The 14,899-nt window shown below is 46.3% G+C and overlaps 2 protein-coding genes across 22 annotated transcripts in view; both read right to left on the bottom strand.

The window, feature by feature from the left end:
- The window catches only part of LOC308095465 (C-type lectin domain family 6 member A-like), a gene marked incomplete at its 5' end in the record, with an annotated part of 116,720 nt that overhangs the window by 49,033 nt on the left and 52,788 nt on the right, over positions 1-14,899 (bottom strand). The gene's annotated exons all lie outside the window — the stretch shown is intronic.
- Positions 1-14,899, bottom strand: part of LOC308095351 (protein NLRC3-like) — a 77,688-nt gene that overhangs the window by 40,001 nt on the left and 22,788 nt on the right. For 16 of the 21 annotated variants that reach the window (XM_080442391.1, XM_080442383.1, XM_080442384.1 and 13 more), the window contains exons 2-3: positions 12,821-12,921; positions 68-198 (exon numbers count right to left, since the gene is read on the bottom strand). In XM_080442391.1, coding sequence (XP_080298517.1) covers positions 68-180 — 113 coding nt within the window. In that variant the 5' untranslated portion in view covers positions 181-198; positions 12,821-12,921. The remainder of the gene's footprint in view (positions 1-67; positions 199-12,820; positions 12,922-14,899) is intronic. The other 5 variants (XM_080442395.1, XM_080442393.1, XM_080442396.1 and 2 more) reach the window with 1 other exon arrangement.

The following is a 14,899-nucleotide window of genomic DNA, read 5'->3' as shown; positions in this document are numbered from 1 at the left end:
CATGAGGTGCGTTCTTTAGTGTCTGAGATCAGAAGATTCACTTTTATGTATAGGAGGATTGACCTACTTTGTATCTGGAGGTCCAGGTTCATCACTCTTCATAGACACAGATGGAGGCTCTGGTCTGTGGATGAGCTGTTTGTCAGTTCCCTCCTCCTCTCTCTCCTCACAATGACTCATCTTTGGTCTTTATCAAACCTGTCAAGATTACAGTCAGAATGAACCAGAAAACAGTAAGTTTTTGCTGCACACACACACACACACACACACACACACACACACACACACACACACACACACACACACAGTATATCAATAGTACTAAGACACAGTACAATAACAGTTGCACAGATATAGGAATACTTGGGATCAACATCATAAATGACCCACAGCCCTGGAAGACCCTCTGGGCCGGCAGAACACATCTTCCACTTGGGCCAGGTAACTTATACTTAAGAAAACACTTACATTCCTGAGCTGTCAGTTTGCCCCCGATGTTCCATAATGGACATTACAGCCAACAGAAGCATCACTGCACATGTGACTAGTACACAACACTACTGCTCTGACAGCAGCATTTAGGCTACCATTAGCTTGTTAGCTTAAACACTGTTCAACAACACTACTGCTCTGACACTAGCATTTAGTCTACCATTAGCTTGTTAGCTTAAACACTGTTCAACAACACTACTGCTATGACATCAGCATGCAGGCTACCGTTAGCTTGTTAGCTTAAACACTATTCAACAACACTACTGCTATGATATCAGCATGCAGGCTACCGTTAGCTTGTTAGCTTAAACACTGTTCAAAAACACTACTGATCTGACAGCAGCATGCAGGCTACCGTTACCTTGTTAGCTTAAACACTGCTCAACAACACTACTGCTCTGACAGCAGCATGTAAGCTACCGTTAGCTTGTTAGCTTAAACACTGTTCAACAACACAACTGCTCTGACAGCAGCATATAGGCTACCATTAGCTTGTTAGCTTAAACACTGTTCAACAATACTACTGCTCTGAGAGTAATATGCAGGATACCATTAGCTTGTTAGCTTAAATACTGTTCAACAAAACTACTGCACTGACAGCAGCATGTAGGCTACTGTTAGCTTGTTAGCTTAAACACTGTTCAACAAAACTACTGCTCTGACAACAGCATGTAGGCTAACATTAAGTTGTTAGTTTAAACACTGTTCAACAACACTACTGATCTGACAGCCGCATAAAGGCTACCGTTAGCTTGTTAGCTTAAACACTGTTCAACAACACTATACTGCTCTGACAGCAGCATGTAGGCTACCGTTAGCTTGTTAGCTTAAACAATGTTCAACAGCACTACTGCTCTGAAGGCAGCATGTAGGCTACCGTTAGCTTGTTAGCTTAAACACTGTTCAACAACACTATACACTAGACAGCAGCATGTAGGCTACCGTTAGCTTGTTAGCTTAAACACTGTTCAACAACACTACTGCTATGATATCAGCATGCAGGCTACCGTTAGCTTGTTAGCTTAAAAACTGTTCAACAAAACTACTACTATGATAGCAGCATGCAGGCTACCGTTACCTTGTTAGCTTAAAAACTGTTCAACAAAACTACTGCTATGATATCAGCATGCAGGCTACCATTTGCTTGTTAGCTTAAACACCGTTCAACAACACTACTGCTCTGACAGCAGCATGCAGGTTACCATTAGCCTAATAGCGTAAACACGGTTCAACAACACTACTGCTCTGAAAGTATTATGCAGGATACCATTAGCTTGTTAGCTTAAACACTGTTCAGCAACACTACTGCTCTGAAAGTAGTATGCAGGCTACCATTAGCTTGTTAGCTTAAACACTGTTCAACAACATTACTGCTCTGACAGCAGCATACAGGCTACCGTTAGCTTGTTAGCTTAAACACTGTTCAACAAAACTACTGCTCTGACAGCAGTAAGCAGGCTACCGTTACCTTGTTAGCTTAAACACTGTTCAACAACATTACTGCTCTGACAGCAGCATGTAGGCTACCATTTGCTTGTTAGCTTAAACACTGTTCAACAACACTACTGCTCTGACAGCAGCATGTAGGCTACCGTTAGCTTGTTAGCTTAAACACTGTTCACCGACACTAATGCTCTCACAGCAGCAAGCACGCTACCATTAGCTTGTTATCTTAAACACTGTTCAACAACACTAATGCTATGATAGCAGCATGCAGGCTACCATTAGCTTGTTAGCTTAAATACTGTTCAACAACACTACTGCTATGATAGCAGCATGCAGAATACCGTTAGCTTGTTAGCTTAAACACTGTTCAACAACACTACTGCTATGACATCAGCATGCAGGCTACCGTTAGCTTGTTAGCTTAAACACTGTTCAACAACACTACTGCTATGATATCAGCATGCAGGCTACCGTTAGCTTGTTAGCTTAAACACTGTTCAAAAACACTACTGATCTGACAGCAGCATGCAGGCTACCGTTACCTTGTTAGCTTAAACACTGCTCAACAACACTACTGCTCTGACAGCAGCATGTAGGCTACCGTTAGCTTGTTAGCGTAAACACTGTTCAACAACACTACTGCTCTGACAGCAGCATATAGGCTACCATTAGCTTGTTAGCTTAAACACTGTTCAACAATACTACTGCTCTGAGAGTAATATGCATGATACCATTAGCTTGTTAGCTTAAAAACTGTTCAACAAAACTACTGCACTGACAGCAGAATGTAGGCTACTGTTAGCTTGTTAGCTTAAACACTGTTCAACAAAACTACTGCTCTGACAACAGCATGTAGGCTACCATTAAGTTGTTAGCTTAAACACTGTTCAACAACACTACTGCTCTGACAGCCGCATACAGGCTACCGTTAGCTTGTTAGCTTAAACACTGTTCAACAACACTATACTGCTCTGAGCAGCATGTAGGCTACCGTTAGCTTGTTAGCTTAAACACTGTTCAACAACACTATACACTAGACAGCAGCATGTAGGCTACCGTTAGCTTGTTAGCTTAAACACTGTTCAACAACACTACTGTTTTGAAAGCAGTATCTAGGCTACCTTTAGCTTGTTATCCTAAACACTGTTTAACAACACTACTGCTCTGACAGAAGCATGTACGCTACTGTTAGCTTGTTAGCTTAAACTGTTCAACAAAACTACTGTACCGTTACCTTGTTAGCTTAAAAACTGTTCAACAACACTACCGCTATGATATCAGCATGCAGGCTACCGTTAGCTTGATAGCTTAAACACTGTTCAACAACACTACTGCTCTGACAGCAGCATGCAGGTTACCATTAGCCTTTTAGCGTAAACACTGTTCAACAACACTACTGCTCTGAAAGTATTATGCAGGATACCATTAGCTTATTAGCTTAAACACTGTTCAGCAACACTACTGCTCTGAAAGTAGTATGCAGGCTACCATTAGCTTGTTAGCTTAAACACTGTTCAACAACATTACTGCTCTGACAGCAGCATACAGGCCACCGTTAGCTTGCTAGCTTAAAAACTGTTCAACAAAACTACTGCTCTGACAGCAGTAAGCAGGCTACCGTTACCTTGTTAGCTTAAACACTGTTCAACAACATTACTGCTCTGACAGCAGCATGTAGGCTACCATTTGCTTGTTAGTTTAAACACTGTTCAACAACACTACTGTTTTGACAGCAGTATCTAGGCTACCGTTAGCTTGTTTTCTTAAACACCGTTCACCAACACTACTGCTCTCACAGAAGCAAGCACGCTACCGTTAGCTTGTTATCTTAAAAACTGTTCAACAACACTACTGCTATGATAGCAGCATGCAGAATACCGTTAGTTTGTTAGCTTAAACACTGTTCAGCAACATTACTTCTCTGACAGCATTATGCAGAATACCGTTAGCTTGTTAGCTTAAACACTCTTCAACAACACTACTGCTTTGAGAGCAGTATGCAGGCTACCGTTAGCTTGTTAGCTTAAACACTGTTCAACAACACTACTGCTATGACAGCAGCATGCAGAATACCGTTAGCTTGTTAGCTTAAACACTGTTTAGCAACATTACTGCTCTGACAGCAGCATGCAGGCTACCGTTCGCTTGTTAGCTTAAACACTGTTCATTAACACTACTGCTTTGACTGCAGTATGCAGGCTACCGTTAGCTTGTTAACTTAAACACTGTTCAACAACACTACTGCGCTGACAGCAGCATTTAGGCTACTGTTAGCTTGTTAGCTTAAACACTATTCAACAACACTACTGCTCTGACAGCAGCATGTAGGCTACCGTTACCTTGTTATCTTAAACACTCTTCAACAATACTACTGCTCTGTTAGCATTATGCAGGCTGCCGTTAGCTTGTTAGCTTAAACACTGTTCAACAACACTATAATGCTCTGACAGCAGCATACAGGCTACTGTTAGCTTGTTAGCTTAAACACTGTTCAACAACACTACTGTTTTGACAGCAGCATGTACGCTACCGTTAGCTTGTTGGCTTAAAAACTGTTCAACAAAACTACTGCTATGATAGCAGCATGCAGGCTACCGTTAGCCTGTTAGCTTAAACACTGTTCAACAACACTACTGCTCTGAAAGCAGCATGCAGGCTACCGTTACATTGTTAGCTTAAACACTGTTCAACAACACTACTGCTCTGAAAGCAGCATGCAGGCTACCATTAGCCTGTTAGCGTAAACTCTGTTCAACAACACTGCTGCTCTGAGAGTAGTATGCAGGATACCATTAGCTTGTTAGCTTAAAAACTGTTCAACAAAACTACTGCTATGATAGCAGCATGCAGGCTACCGTTACCTTGTTAGCGTAAAAACTGTTCAACAAAACTACTGCTATGATATCAGCATGCAGGCTACCGTTAGCTTGATAGCTTAAACACCGTTCAACAACACTACTGCTCTGACAGCAGCATGCAGGTTACCAATAGCCTAATAGCGTAAACACTGTTCAACAACACTACTGCTCTGAAAGTATTATGCAGGATACCATTAGCTTGTTAGCTTAAACACTGTTCAGCAACACTACTGCTCTGAAAGTAGTATGCAGGCTACCATTAGCTTGTTAGCTTAAACACTGTTCAACAACATTACTGCTCTGACAGCAGCATACAGGCTACCGTTAGCTTGTTAGCTTAAACACTGTTCAACAAAACTACTGCTCTGACAGCAGTAAGCAGGCTACCGTTACCTTGTTAGCTTAAACACTGTTCAACAACATTACTGCTCTGACAGCAGCATGTAGGCTACCATTTGCTTGTTAGCTTAAACACTGTTCAACAACACTACTGCTCTGACAGCAGCATGTAGGCTACCGTTAGCTTGTTAGCTTAAACACTGTTCACAGACACTAATGCTCTCACAGCAGCAAGCACGCTACCATTAGCTTGTTATCTTAAACACTGTTCAACAACACTAATGCTATGATAGCAGCATGCAGGCTACCATTAGCTTGTTAGCTTAAACACTGTTCAACAACACTACTGCTATGATAGCAGCATGCAGAATACCGTTAGCTTGTTAGCTTAAACACTGTTCAACAACACTACTGCTATGACATCAGCATGCAGGCTACCGTTAGCTTGTTAGCTTAAACACTGTTCAACAACACTACTGCTATGATATCAGCATGCAGGCTACCGTTAGCTTGTTAGCTTAAACACTGTTCAAAAACACTACTGATCTGACAGCAGCATGCAGGCTACCGTTACCTTGTTAGCTTAAACACTGCTCAACAACACTACTGCTCTGACAGCAGCATGTAGGCTACCGTTAGCTTGTTAGCGTAAACACTGTTCAACAACACTACTGCTCTGACAGCAGCATAAAGGCTACCATTAGCTTGTTAGCTTAAACACTGTTCAACAATACTACTGCTCTGAGAGTAATATGCATGATACCATTAGCTTGTTAGCTTAAAAACTGTTCAACAAAACTACTGCATTGACAGCAGAATGTAGGCTACTGTTAGCTTGTTAGCTTAAACACTGTTCAACAAAACTACTGCTCTGACAACAGCATGTAGGCTACCATTAAGTTGTTAGCTTAAACACTGTTCAACAACACTACTGCTCTGACAGCCGCATACAGGCTACCGTTAGCTTGTTAGCTTAAACACTGTTCAACAACACTATACTGCTCTGAGCAGCATGTAGGCTACCGTTAGCTTGTTAGCTTAAACATTGTTCAACAACACTATACTGCTCTGACAGCAGCTAGTAGGCTACCGTTAGCTTGTTAGCTTAAACACTGTTCAACAACACTATACACTAGACAGCAGCATGTAGGCTACCGTTAGCTTGTTAGCTTAAACACTGTTCAACAACACTACTGTTTTGACAGCAGTATCTAGGCTACCTTTAGCTTGTTATCCTAAACACTGTTTAACAACACTACTGCTCTGACAGAAGCATGTACGCTACTGTTAGCTTGTTAGCTTAAAAACTGTTCAACAAAAGTACTGCTAAGATAGCAGCATGTAGGCTACCGTTACCTTGTTAGCTTAAAAACTGTTCAACAACACTACCGCTATGATTTCAGCATGCAGGCTACCGTTAGCTTGATAGCTTAAACACTGTTCAACAACACTACTGCTCTGACAGCAGCATGCAGGTTACCATTAGCCTTTTAGCGTAAACACTGTTCAACAACACTACTGCTCTGAAAGTATTATGCAGGATACCATTAGCTTGTTAGCTTAAACACTGTTCAGCAACACTACTGCTCTGAAAGTAGTATGCAGGCTACCATTAGCTTGTTAGCTTAAGCACTGTTCAACAACATTACTGCTCTGACAGCAGCATACAGGCTACCGTTAGCTTGCTAGCTTAAACACTGTTCAACAAAACTACTGCTCTGACAGCAGTAAGCAGGCTACCGTTACCTTGTTAGCTTAAACACTGTTCAACAACATTACTGCTCTGACAGCAGCATGTAGGCTACCATTTGCTTGTTAGTTTAAACACTGTTCAACAATACTACTGCTCTGACAGCAGCATGTAGGCTACCGTTAGCTTGTTAGCTTAAACACTGTTCACCGACACTACTGCTCTCACAGCAGCAAGCACGCTACCATTAGCTTGTTATCTTAAACACTGTTCAACAACACTAATGCTATGATAGCAGCATGCAGGCTACCATTAGCTTGTTAGCTTAAACACTGTTCAACAACACTACTGCTATGATAGCAGCATGCAGAATACCGTTAGCTTGTTAGCTTAAACACTGCTCAGCAACATTACTGCTCTGACAGCAGCATGCAGGCTACCGTTCGCTTGTTAGCTTAAACACTCTTCAACAACACTACTGCTTTGACAGCAGTATACAGGCTACCGTTAGCTTGTTAGCTTAAACACTGTTCAACAACACTACTGCTCTGACAGCAGCATGCAGGCTACTGTTAGCTTGTTAGCTTAAACACTGTTCAACAACACTACTGTTTTGACAGCAGTATCTAGGCTACCGTTAGCTATTTTTCTTAAACACCGTTCACCAACACTACTGCTCTCACAGAAGCAAGCACGCTACCGTTAGCTTGTTATCTTAAAAACTGTTCAACAACACTACTGCTATGACAGCATTATGCAGAATACCGTTAGCTTGTTAGCTTAAACACTCTTCAACAACACTACTGCTTTGAGAGCAGTATGCAGGCTACCGTTAGCTTGTTAGCTTAAACACTGTTCAACAACACTACTGCTATGACAGCAGCATGCAGGCTACCGTTCGCTTGTTAGCTTAAACACTGTTCATTAACACTACTGCTTTGACTGCAGTATGCAGGCTACCGTTAGCTTGTTAACTTAAACACTGTTCAACAACACTACTGCGCTGACAGCAGCATGCAGGCTACTGTTAGCTTAAACACTATTCAACAACACTACTGCTCTGACAGCAGCATGTAGGCTACCGTTACCTTGTTATCTTAAACACTCTTCAACAATACTACTGCTCTGTTAGCATTATGCAGGCTGCCGTTAGCTTGTTAGCTTAAACACTGTTCAACAACACTATAATGCTCTGACAGCAGCATACAGGCTACTGTTAGCTTGTTAGCTTAAACACTGTTCAACAACACTACTGTTTTGACAGCAGCATGTACGCTACCGTTAGCTTGTTGGCTTAAAAACTGTTCAACAAAACTACTGCTATGATAGCAGCATGCAGGCTACCGTTAGCCTGTTAGCTTAAACACTGTTCAACAACACTACTGCTCTGAAAGCAGCATGCAGGCTACCGTTACATTGTTAGCTTAAACACTGTTCAACAACACTACTGCTCTGACAGCAGCATGCAGGCTACCATTAGCCTGTTAGCGTAAACTCTGTTCAACAACACTGCTGCTCTGAGAGTAGTATGCAGGATACCATTAGCTTGTTAGCTTAAACACTGTTCAACAACACTATACTGCTCTGACAGCAGCATACAGTCTACGATTAGCTTGTTAGCTTAAACACTGTTCAGCAAAACTACTGCTCTGACAGCAGTAAGCTGTCCGCTTTAACGGCGCTACTGCAGAGCTAAACTGACTTGCAGGCAGCGGTACAAAAATGAATTGACAGAATTTCCAGAGATGTAACCACCACTCGCGCACCGCGGGAGGTGCTCACTAAGCTGTCCCCAGACGATGATATTAAGGCTTACTTGGAGGTGTTCGAGCGCACCGCAACCCGAGAGAGATGGCCGACAGCAGAGTGGGCCTCAGTCCTCGTGCCCTTCCTCACCGGCGAAGCGCAGCGGGTCTGTCGCGACCTGACACTGGCGGAGGCTAGAGACTATCGCAAGCTGAAAGAAGCAATCCCGGCCAGCCAGGGCTACAGCCTTCCCGCCAGAGCGCAGCGAGTGAGTGTGGAGATGATGAAGTCCACCCGAGCCGACGCACCCAAGGCGCCGGCCGACGAGAAGCCCAGCCGCGACCGGAGGAGGGCCCAGCAGCTGAACCCGTCCTCCACCCGCACCGACGCCGCCGTCGCCGAAGGGCCCGGGCACAGCAGCGATGTGTGTGGCTATGTGTGTGGCCAGGCCGACCACATTTCCTGGTCCTGCCCCGACCGGGACCGCGACGTCTTGATGGGGACCGCCGCCAGCTCCGACGCCGCCCGTCCGTGCCTGCATACCGGTACCGGACCTCGCCGCCACGCTCGCCTGCCGGAGAAGATCGACGGCTCCGACGCCCACGCGCTCCTCGACTCGGGGAGCACCGTCACGCTGGTCCGCGCCGACCTGGCTGGCCGGCTCTCCACCACCACGGTGCCGGTATCCTGTGTACACGGCGATGTCCGCCACTACCCGGTGACGCAGCTCCGGGTCCAGACGCCCCGGGGCGATGCCGTGGTGCCAGCCGGAGTGGTTCCAAACCTGCCCGTGCCGCTGCTAATCGGAGTGGACTGCGTCCTCTTCGACCGGTACTGGAAGCCCGGCCTACAGAAGAATCCGCCCCATCGCCGCCGCCGCCGCGCTGCGCGCACCGGACCCCCGGCTCCACTGCGCGCCTGCCCGGCGTTTCGCCCCACCTCCCCCGGCTCCGAGAGCGGCACCTCCCCCGAAGAGGCCCCACGCATAGCAGCGGCGGAGGAAGAGGAGGCGAGTGGAGGCCAAGAAGAGGAGGTCCAGTCTCCGCCAGGCCGCGACGTCTCAACTGCGGCGAGTGAACCCGACCCGTTCACCGAATTCCATAGGCCCGAGCCGGCCGAAGCCCCGAGGGGGGGGAGTTCGCCACCGCACAGTGGGTCGATCCCACATTGGATATGTCGCGCCAGAACGTGGCCGCCATCGACGGAAAGAAATGTGACGGGGTGAGTACGTTGAATCCCCCGTACTTTCTTGTTAATAATGGACTGTTGTATAGAGGGGTGATAGACACACGCACCAGTTGGGTGCCCACCTGGGAGTGAAAAAGACATACGAGCGCATTTTGGCCCGCTTCTACTGGCCCGGTGTTAAACGGGCCGTGGAGGACTTTTGCAAGGGCTGCCCGGAGTGTCAAAAAACCGCCCCCCGACCTACGTATCACAACCCACTGGGCCCGCTGCCCATCATCAACACACCGCTACATCCTGGTACAACTCGATTATGCTACTCGCTAGGCTACTCCCCTACGGACCGCCTCGGCCAAGGCAGTGGCACACGAACTGATGATGATGTTTAGCCGCGTGGGAATAGCCGAAGAGGTCCTCACTGATCAAGGCACGTGTTTTATGTCTAGAGTAATGACACTACTGTACAAGTGGCTAAAAGTAAAACGTATACGCACCTCTGTGTATCACCCACAAACTAATGGTCTCGTTGAGAGATTCAACCAGACGCTTAAGAAAATGTTGAAAAAACTGACTGATGTCGACGGGAAAGACTGGGACCAGTTAATCCCGTTTGTCCTATTTGCCATCAGGGAAGTGCCACAAGCGTCCACGGGGTTCTCGCCATTTGAATTGGTGTATGGCCGGAGACCCCGTGGGCTGCTCGACATCGCCAAGGAGACCTGGGAGAGCCAACCCTCCCCCCACCGCAGCGTCGTGGACCACGTCGAGTGCCTCCAGGCCCGGGCCAAGGCGATCTGGCCGTTGGTGCGCGAGCATATGGAGAAGGCACAGCGGGACCTGACCAAGGGGTATTGGCAGGTCCCGCTGACGGATCGGGCCAAGGCGAAGACGGCCTTATCCACACCTGAGGGGCTCTACCAGTACACGGTGCTGCCGTTTGGTGTGCACGGCGCCCCAGCCACCTTCCAGCGGCTAATGGACCGGGTGCTGTGGCCGCACCGCGCCTACGCAGCAGCCTACCTGGACGACATCGTCATCCACAGCAGTGACTGGACCCAGCACCTGGACGCAGTACTGGACGCCCTCAGACGCGCAGGGCTGACCGCCAACGCCAAGAAGTGCCGCGTCGGCCTGACGGAGACCGACTACCTCGGCTACACTATTGGCAGGGGCTGTGTGAAACCACAGACGCGCAAGGTGGAGCGTGTCCGGGACTGGCCCCGTCCCGTCACGAAAAAGCAAGTAAAGTCATACCTCGGTTTAATATCGTATTATCAAAAAAATATTAAAAACGACTCTACTGTTGCAGCCCCACTGTATGAGTTAACACGGCAAAAGCTGCCCCATCACGTCTCCTGGACGGCCGAAACGGAGGCGGCGTTTCAGCGGCTGAAGAGCGCGCTCTGCGAGGAGCCGGTGTTAAAGGCCCCCGACTTCAGCCAGCCGTTCCTCCTCCAAACGGACGCGTCCGGCACCGGGCTTGGCGCCGTCCTTGCCCAGGTCATTGATGGCGAGGAGCACCCGGTGACGTATGTGAGCAGGAAACTGTTGGATCATGAGAAAAACTATGCAACTGTTGAAAAAGAGTGTCTGTCGGTGAAGTGGGCCATACACCACCTCCGCTACTATCTATGGGGCCGCACTTTCACTCTCGTTACAGATCACGCACCACTGAAATGGATGGCGACCAATAAGGACCGGAATGCCAGAGTGACGCGCTGGTTCTTAGAACTGCAAGACTATAACTTCAGAGTGGAACACCGGCCCGGAAAGGACATCCCGCACGCAGACGCCCTATCCAGGATGTATGAAGAGGAGGAAGTTGAAGCCCCCGGCCCAGGTGGCGGGCTTAGGGGGGGGGATATGTGGAGTCTCGCTGGGAAACTGCCCGACAGGTAGGCACCTCACCAGGGAGAAACAGTGGGAGAGAGACAGAGAGAGGCCAAGCAGACAGCACCGCAGCCTAGGCCACGTCATCGAGGGGCGGTACCTACCTCTCCTCATCATGAATCAGCCCCAACTCAGCGCACCTGCGATGACCGGCTAGGTGTGGCACACAAACTACAAAACACAGCCGCTCTGTCTCAGTCTCCACTGGCTCTCCTGGTGAATGGACAGGTTCTCGGGCGGTAAGCGAGAACTCCACTATTTCCCTTTACAATGTGACATTGATGGTGAAATTGAAAAACTAAAAGAATGTCTCTTTTACTTTATAGGCAACCTGCCTATAAAGTAGGCATACTAAATGCATGGAATGAAATGTGAATGGAAACCCCGACCCGGGAAGAACCTGTGTTAAACCCTTACTTACCGTATGATTTGAGTTAAAAAGAAACGCATAAACAATGCTCTGTGAAGCGATAATTCAATAAATGCCCTTTATTGGGTTGGTACCCTGCCTTCCTGTGTCTTGGCCTTGATCAGTGTCCCACAATATATACTATAGGGTCAGATATACTGTAGTATGCCAATCTGAGGCAAAGCTGGGCGGGTTTGCCTTCGTCTCCCTGGTGCAAACACATGCAGGTTACACTCGTCTCTGCAGGTAACAGGTGTGTGCGCACCCACCCACAACCCCCCCCACGCACACGCACACACACACACACACACACACACACACACACACACACACACACACGAGTTCAAGCATGATCTTTCTATCAGCGTCTATATTCCAGGCAGAACTAAACAGTGATCTGAAGACATGCTTCCTATATCAACAGTACAGGTTGTGTTTATAATACTTTTACTCATTCAGATTCAGGCAAACGTTTAGATATTAAATACCAAGTGGTTCTAGTATAATGCATAAAACACTAAAACAACATTAACCTCTCAACCCCTCTATCTTTAGTAAAACACACCTGGCTCTGTACATGGACAGCTTTTTTCCCTCTACACCAAATCTCTTTGCCAAAAATAGCCGATCTACAAGCTCACAATGCGTCACAAAGCCAGCCACAAGTTCCCCCCCAGAATAGGGTGTGTGGGGTTGAAGTGGTTAACATTCTTAACACCAGACTAGAGAGATTATTGCTATAATGTATTGTTTAAAATCTCTTACCCTGCAATAATCTTTATGCTTTGATCTGACGAGGCAAAACAAAATGGAGTCCAGACGGTTCAGTTGACTGTGACATGCTTATCTGACAGGGCTACTTTGACCTGCAACCAACAACACACACACACACACACACACACACACACACAATGTATTTATGTCCACACAAAGGAGAGCATACAAAGACACAAATATTAAAGGTACAACTAAGGTTACGTTCACAAAATCATGGCATATGTCTTCATGACTCAGTACACACACTGTGCCAGGGATCTGTGTGTGTGCCTAGTACTGTCTAACCATTGTCTGCTGCGCTGCTGGTTTGAAGGGTGGAGTCAGAGATAATCAGGGGAATGGGAGACACCTGGCCATTGTCTCCTCAAACACTATAAAATACCTGCTCTGTACATACCTGCTATGTCTAACCTCAGCACAGCAAGAGACATGATCCGCCCTATTCTACCTCTGATTGTTTAGGTTTAGACAAGAGGAGTGATGATTGGTTAAGGTATAGGGTCAGATATCATGGTAAGACAATCTGAGGCAGAGCTGGTCGGGTCTTGCCTTTGTCTCTCTGGTGCAAACATACGCAGAAAACACTCACTCCTCTTTGTGTGTGCACAAACTCTCACACACGCACGCACGCACGCACGCACACACACATTTGAATTATTTTATTTGGATCTGCACAAAAAGCGCAATACATGATAGATCCAAACATTGATCAGAAGAAGGTCACATTATACGGGCAAACCAGATACAACTGCTGCACATGCTTAACACACAGAGGAAAAAAGATAACGAATTGATGACATACTATATACAGAAATTCAACAGTTTTTTTTTTTTGCCACTCAATCAAGGGTAAAGGAAACATCGCCTTCTCCAGATAGACAGACTGCCCATAATAGCTGAGACAGAACAGTATTTAGCCAACTTTTTTGCATTTGTCTTTTGCAATCCTCCTAATTGCATGCCACGGAGCTCAAGTTTGTGGACGTGGCCCAGACTCCCAAACACAAGGACAATAAGTTGACAGTTATATCCCAAGGCCATAATACGTTCCACCAAAGTCTGATATTAGTATACGTTTGGACACACACACACACACACACACACACACACACACACACACACACACACACACACACACACACACACACACACACACACACACACAGAGAGAGCACTTTTACTGAACTGTGCAGGTAAATGTTTCACCACATTATGTGTAGCCTGAGGCTACGAGCTCAATCCATGGTCTTGAAGGGCGGACCCAAACACAGCCGCCTGGATTTGTGCGTGGCTTCCTATTGCTTCACCAATCTATGTCCCCGCCTCCCCTCCCCTCCCCCCTCGGCCTGTGCACGGAGCACGCTGACGTCACCAAATTTAGAGCGACGCCCCTCTGCACTCTGATTGGTTAGGAGATAACAAGGTCCAAGACCATCGTTCCTGCATCGCTCCCCCAGGCTTTTTTTCTTTTGTAACAAAAAAAAAAGCCTGGGTTTCCGAGGCTACATTATGTGTAAACTGGTGTTCAACTGATATGACACCATGTTAACTTGTTCACACCTCTCATGCTCTCCTCAGTTGAGAATTTAAACTGGAATGTAATGAGACAAACACGCGTACACACACACACACAGCTTGGTCCTGGCTTTTCAGGAATTACTTTTCACGGCCAACTCCTTTCTACCAGCACATATAATCATAGAGTTAAATAAGGTATGTTAGTATTTAAGACACATTGTGTTTTATGTTCATTAAAACATGTACATTACATTATAAAATAAATAATAAATAAGGTCTGTTAGTATTTAAGACATGTGTTTTAGGTTCATTAAAACATGTACATTACATTATAAAATAAATAATATATAAGGTCTGTTAGTATAAGGTTCATTACAACATGCACTTTACATTCTTACAGAGACTCATATTGTATTTGTACAGAATAGCAGCAACATTTTACAACAAGTGACAGCAGAGACAAAGACATGTGAGCAGATAGCTGAGTGTCTAGAGAGACACTGGCCCTCATTTATCAACGCGGTGCAGCCCAAATAATGGGCGTAGAGC

Source organism: Gymnoscopelus braueri (assembly GCF_963280865.1).
Source record: "Gymnoscopelus braueri genome assembly, chromosome: 11".
NCBI lineage: Eukaryota > Metazoa > Chordata > Actinopteri > Myctophiformes > Myctophidae > Gymnoscopelus > Gymnoscopelus braueri.
This window is presented reverse-complemented; position numbering and strand designations above follow the sequence as displayed.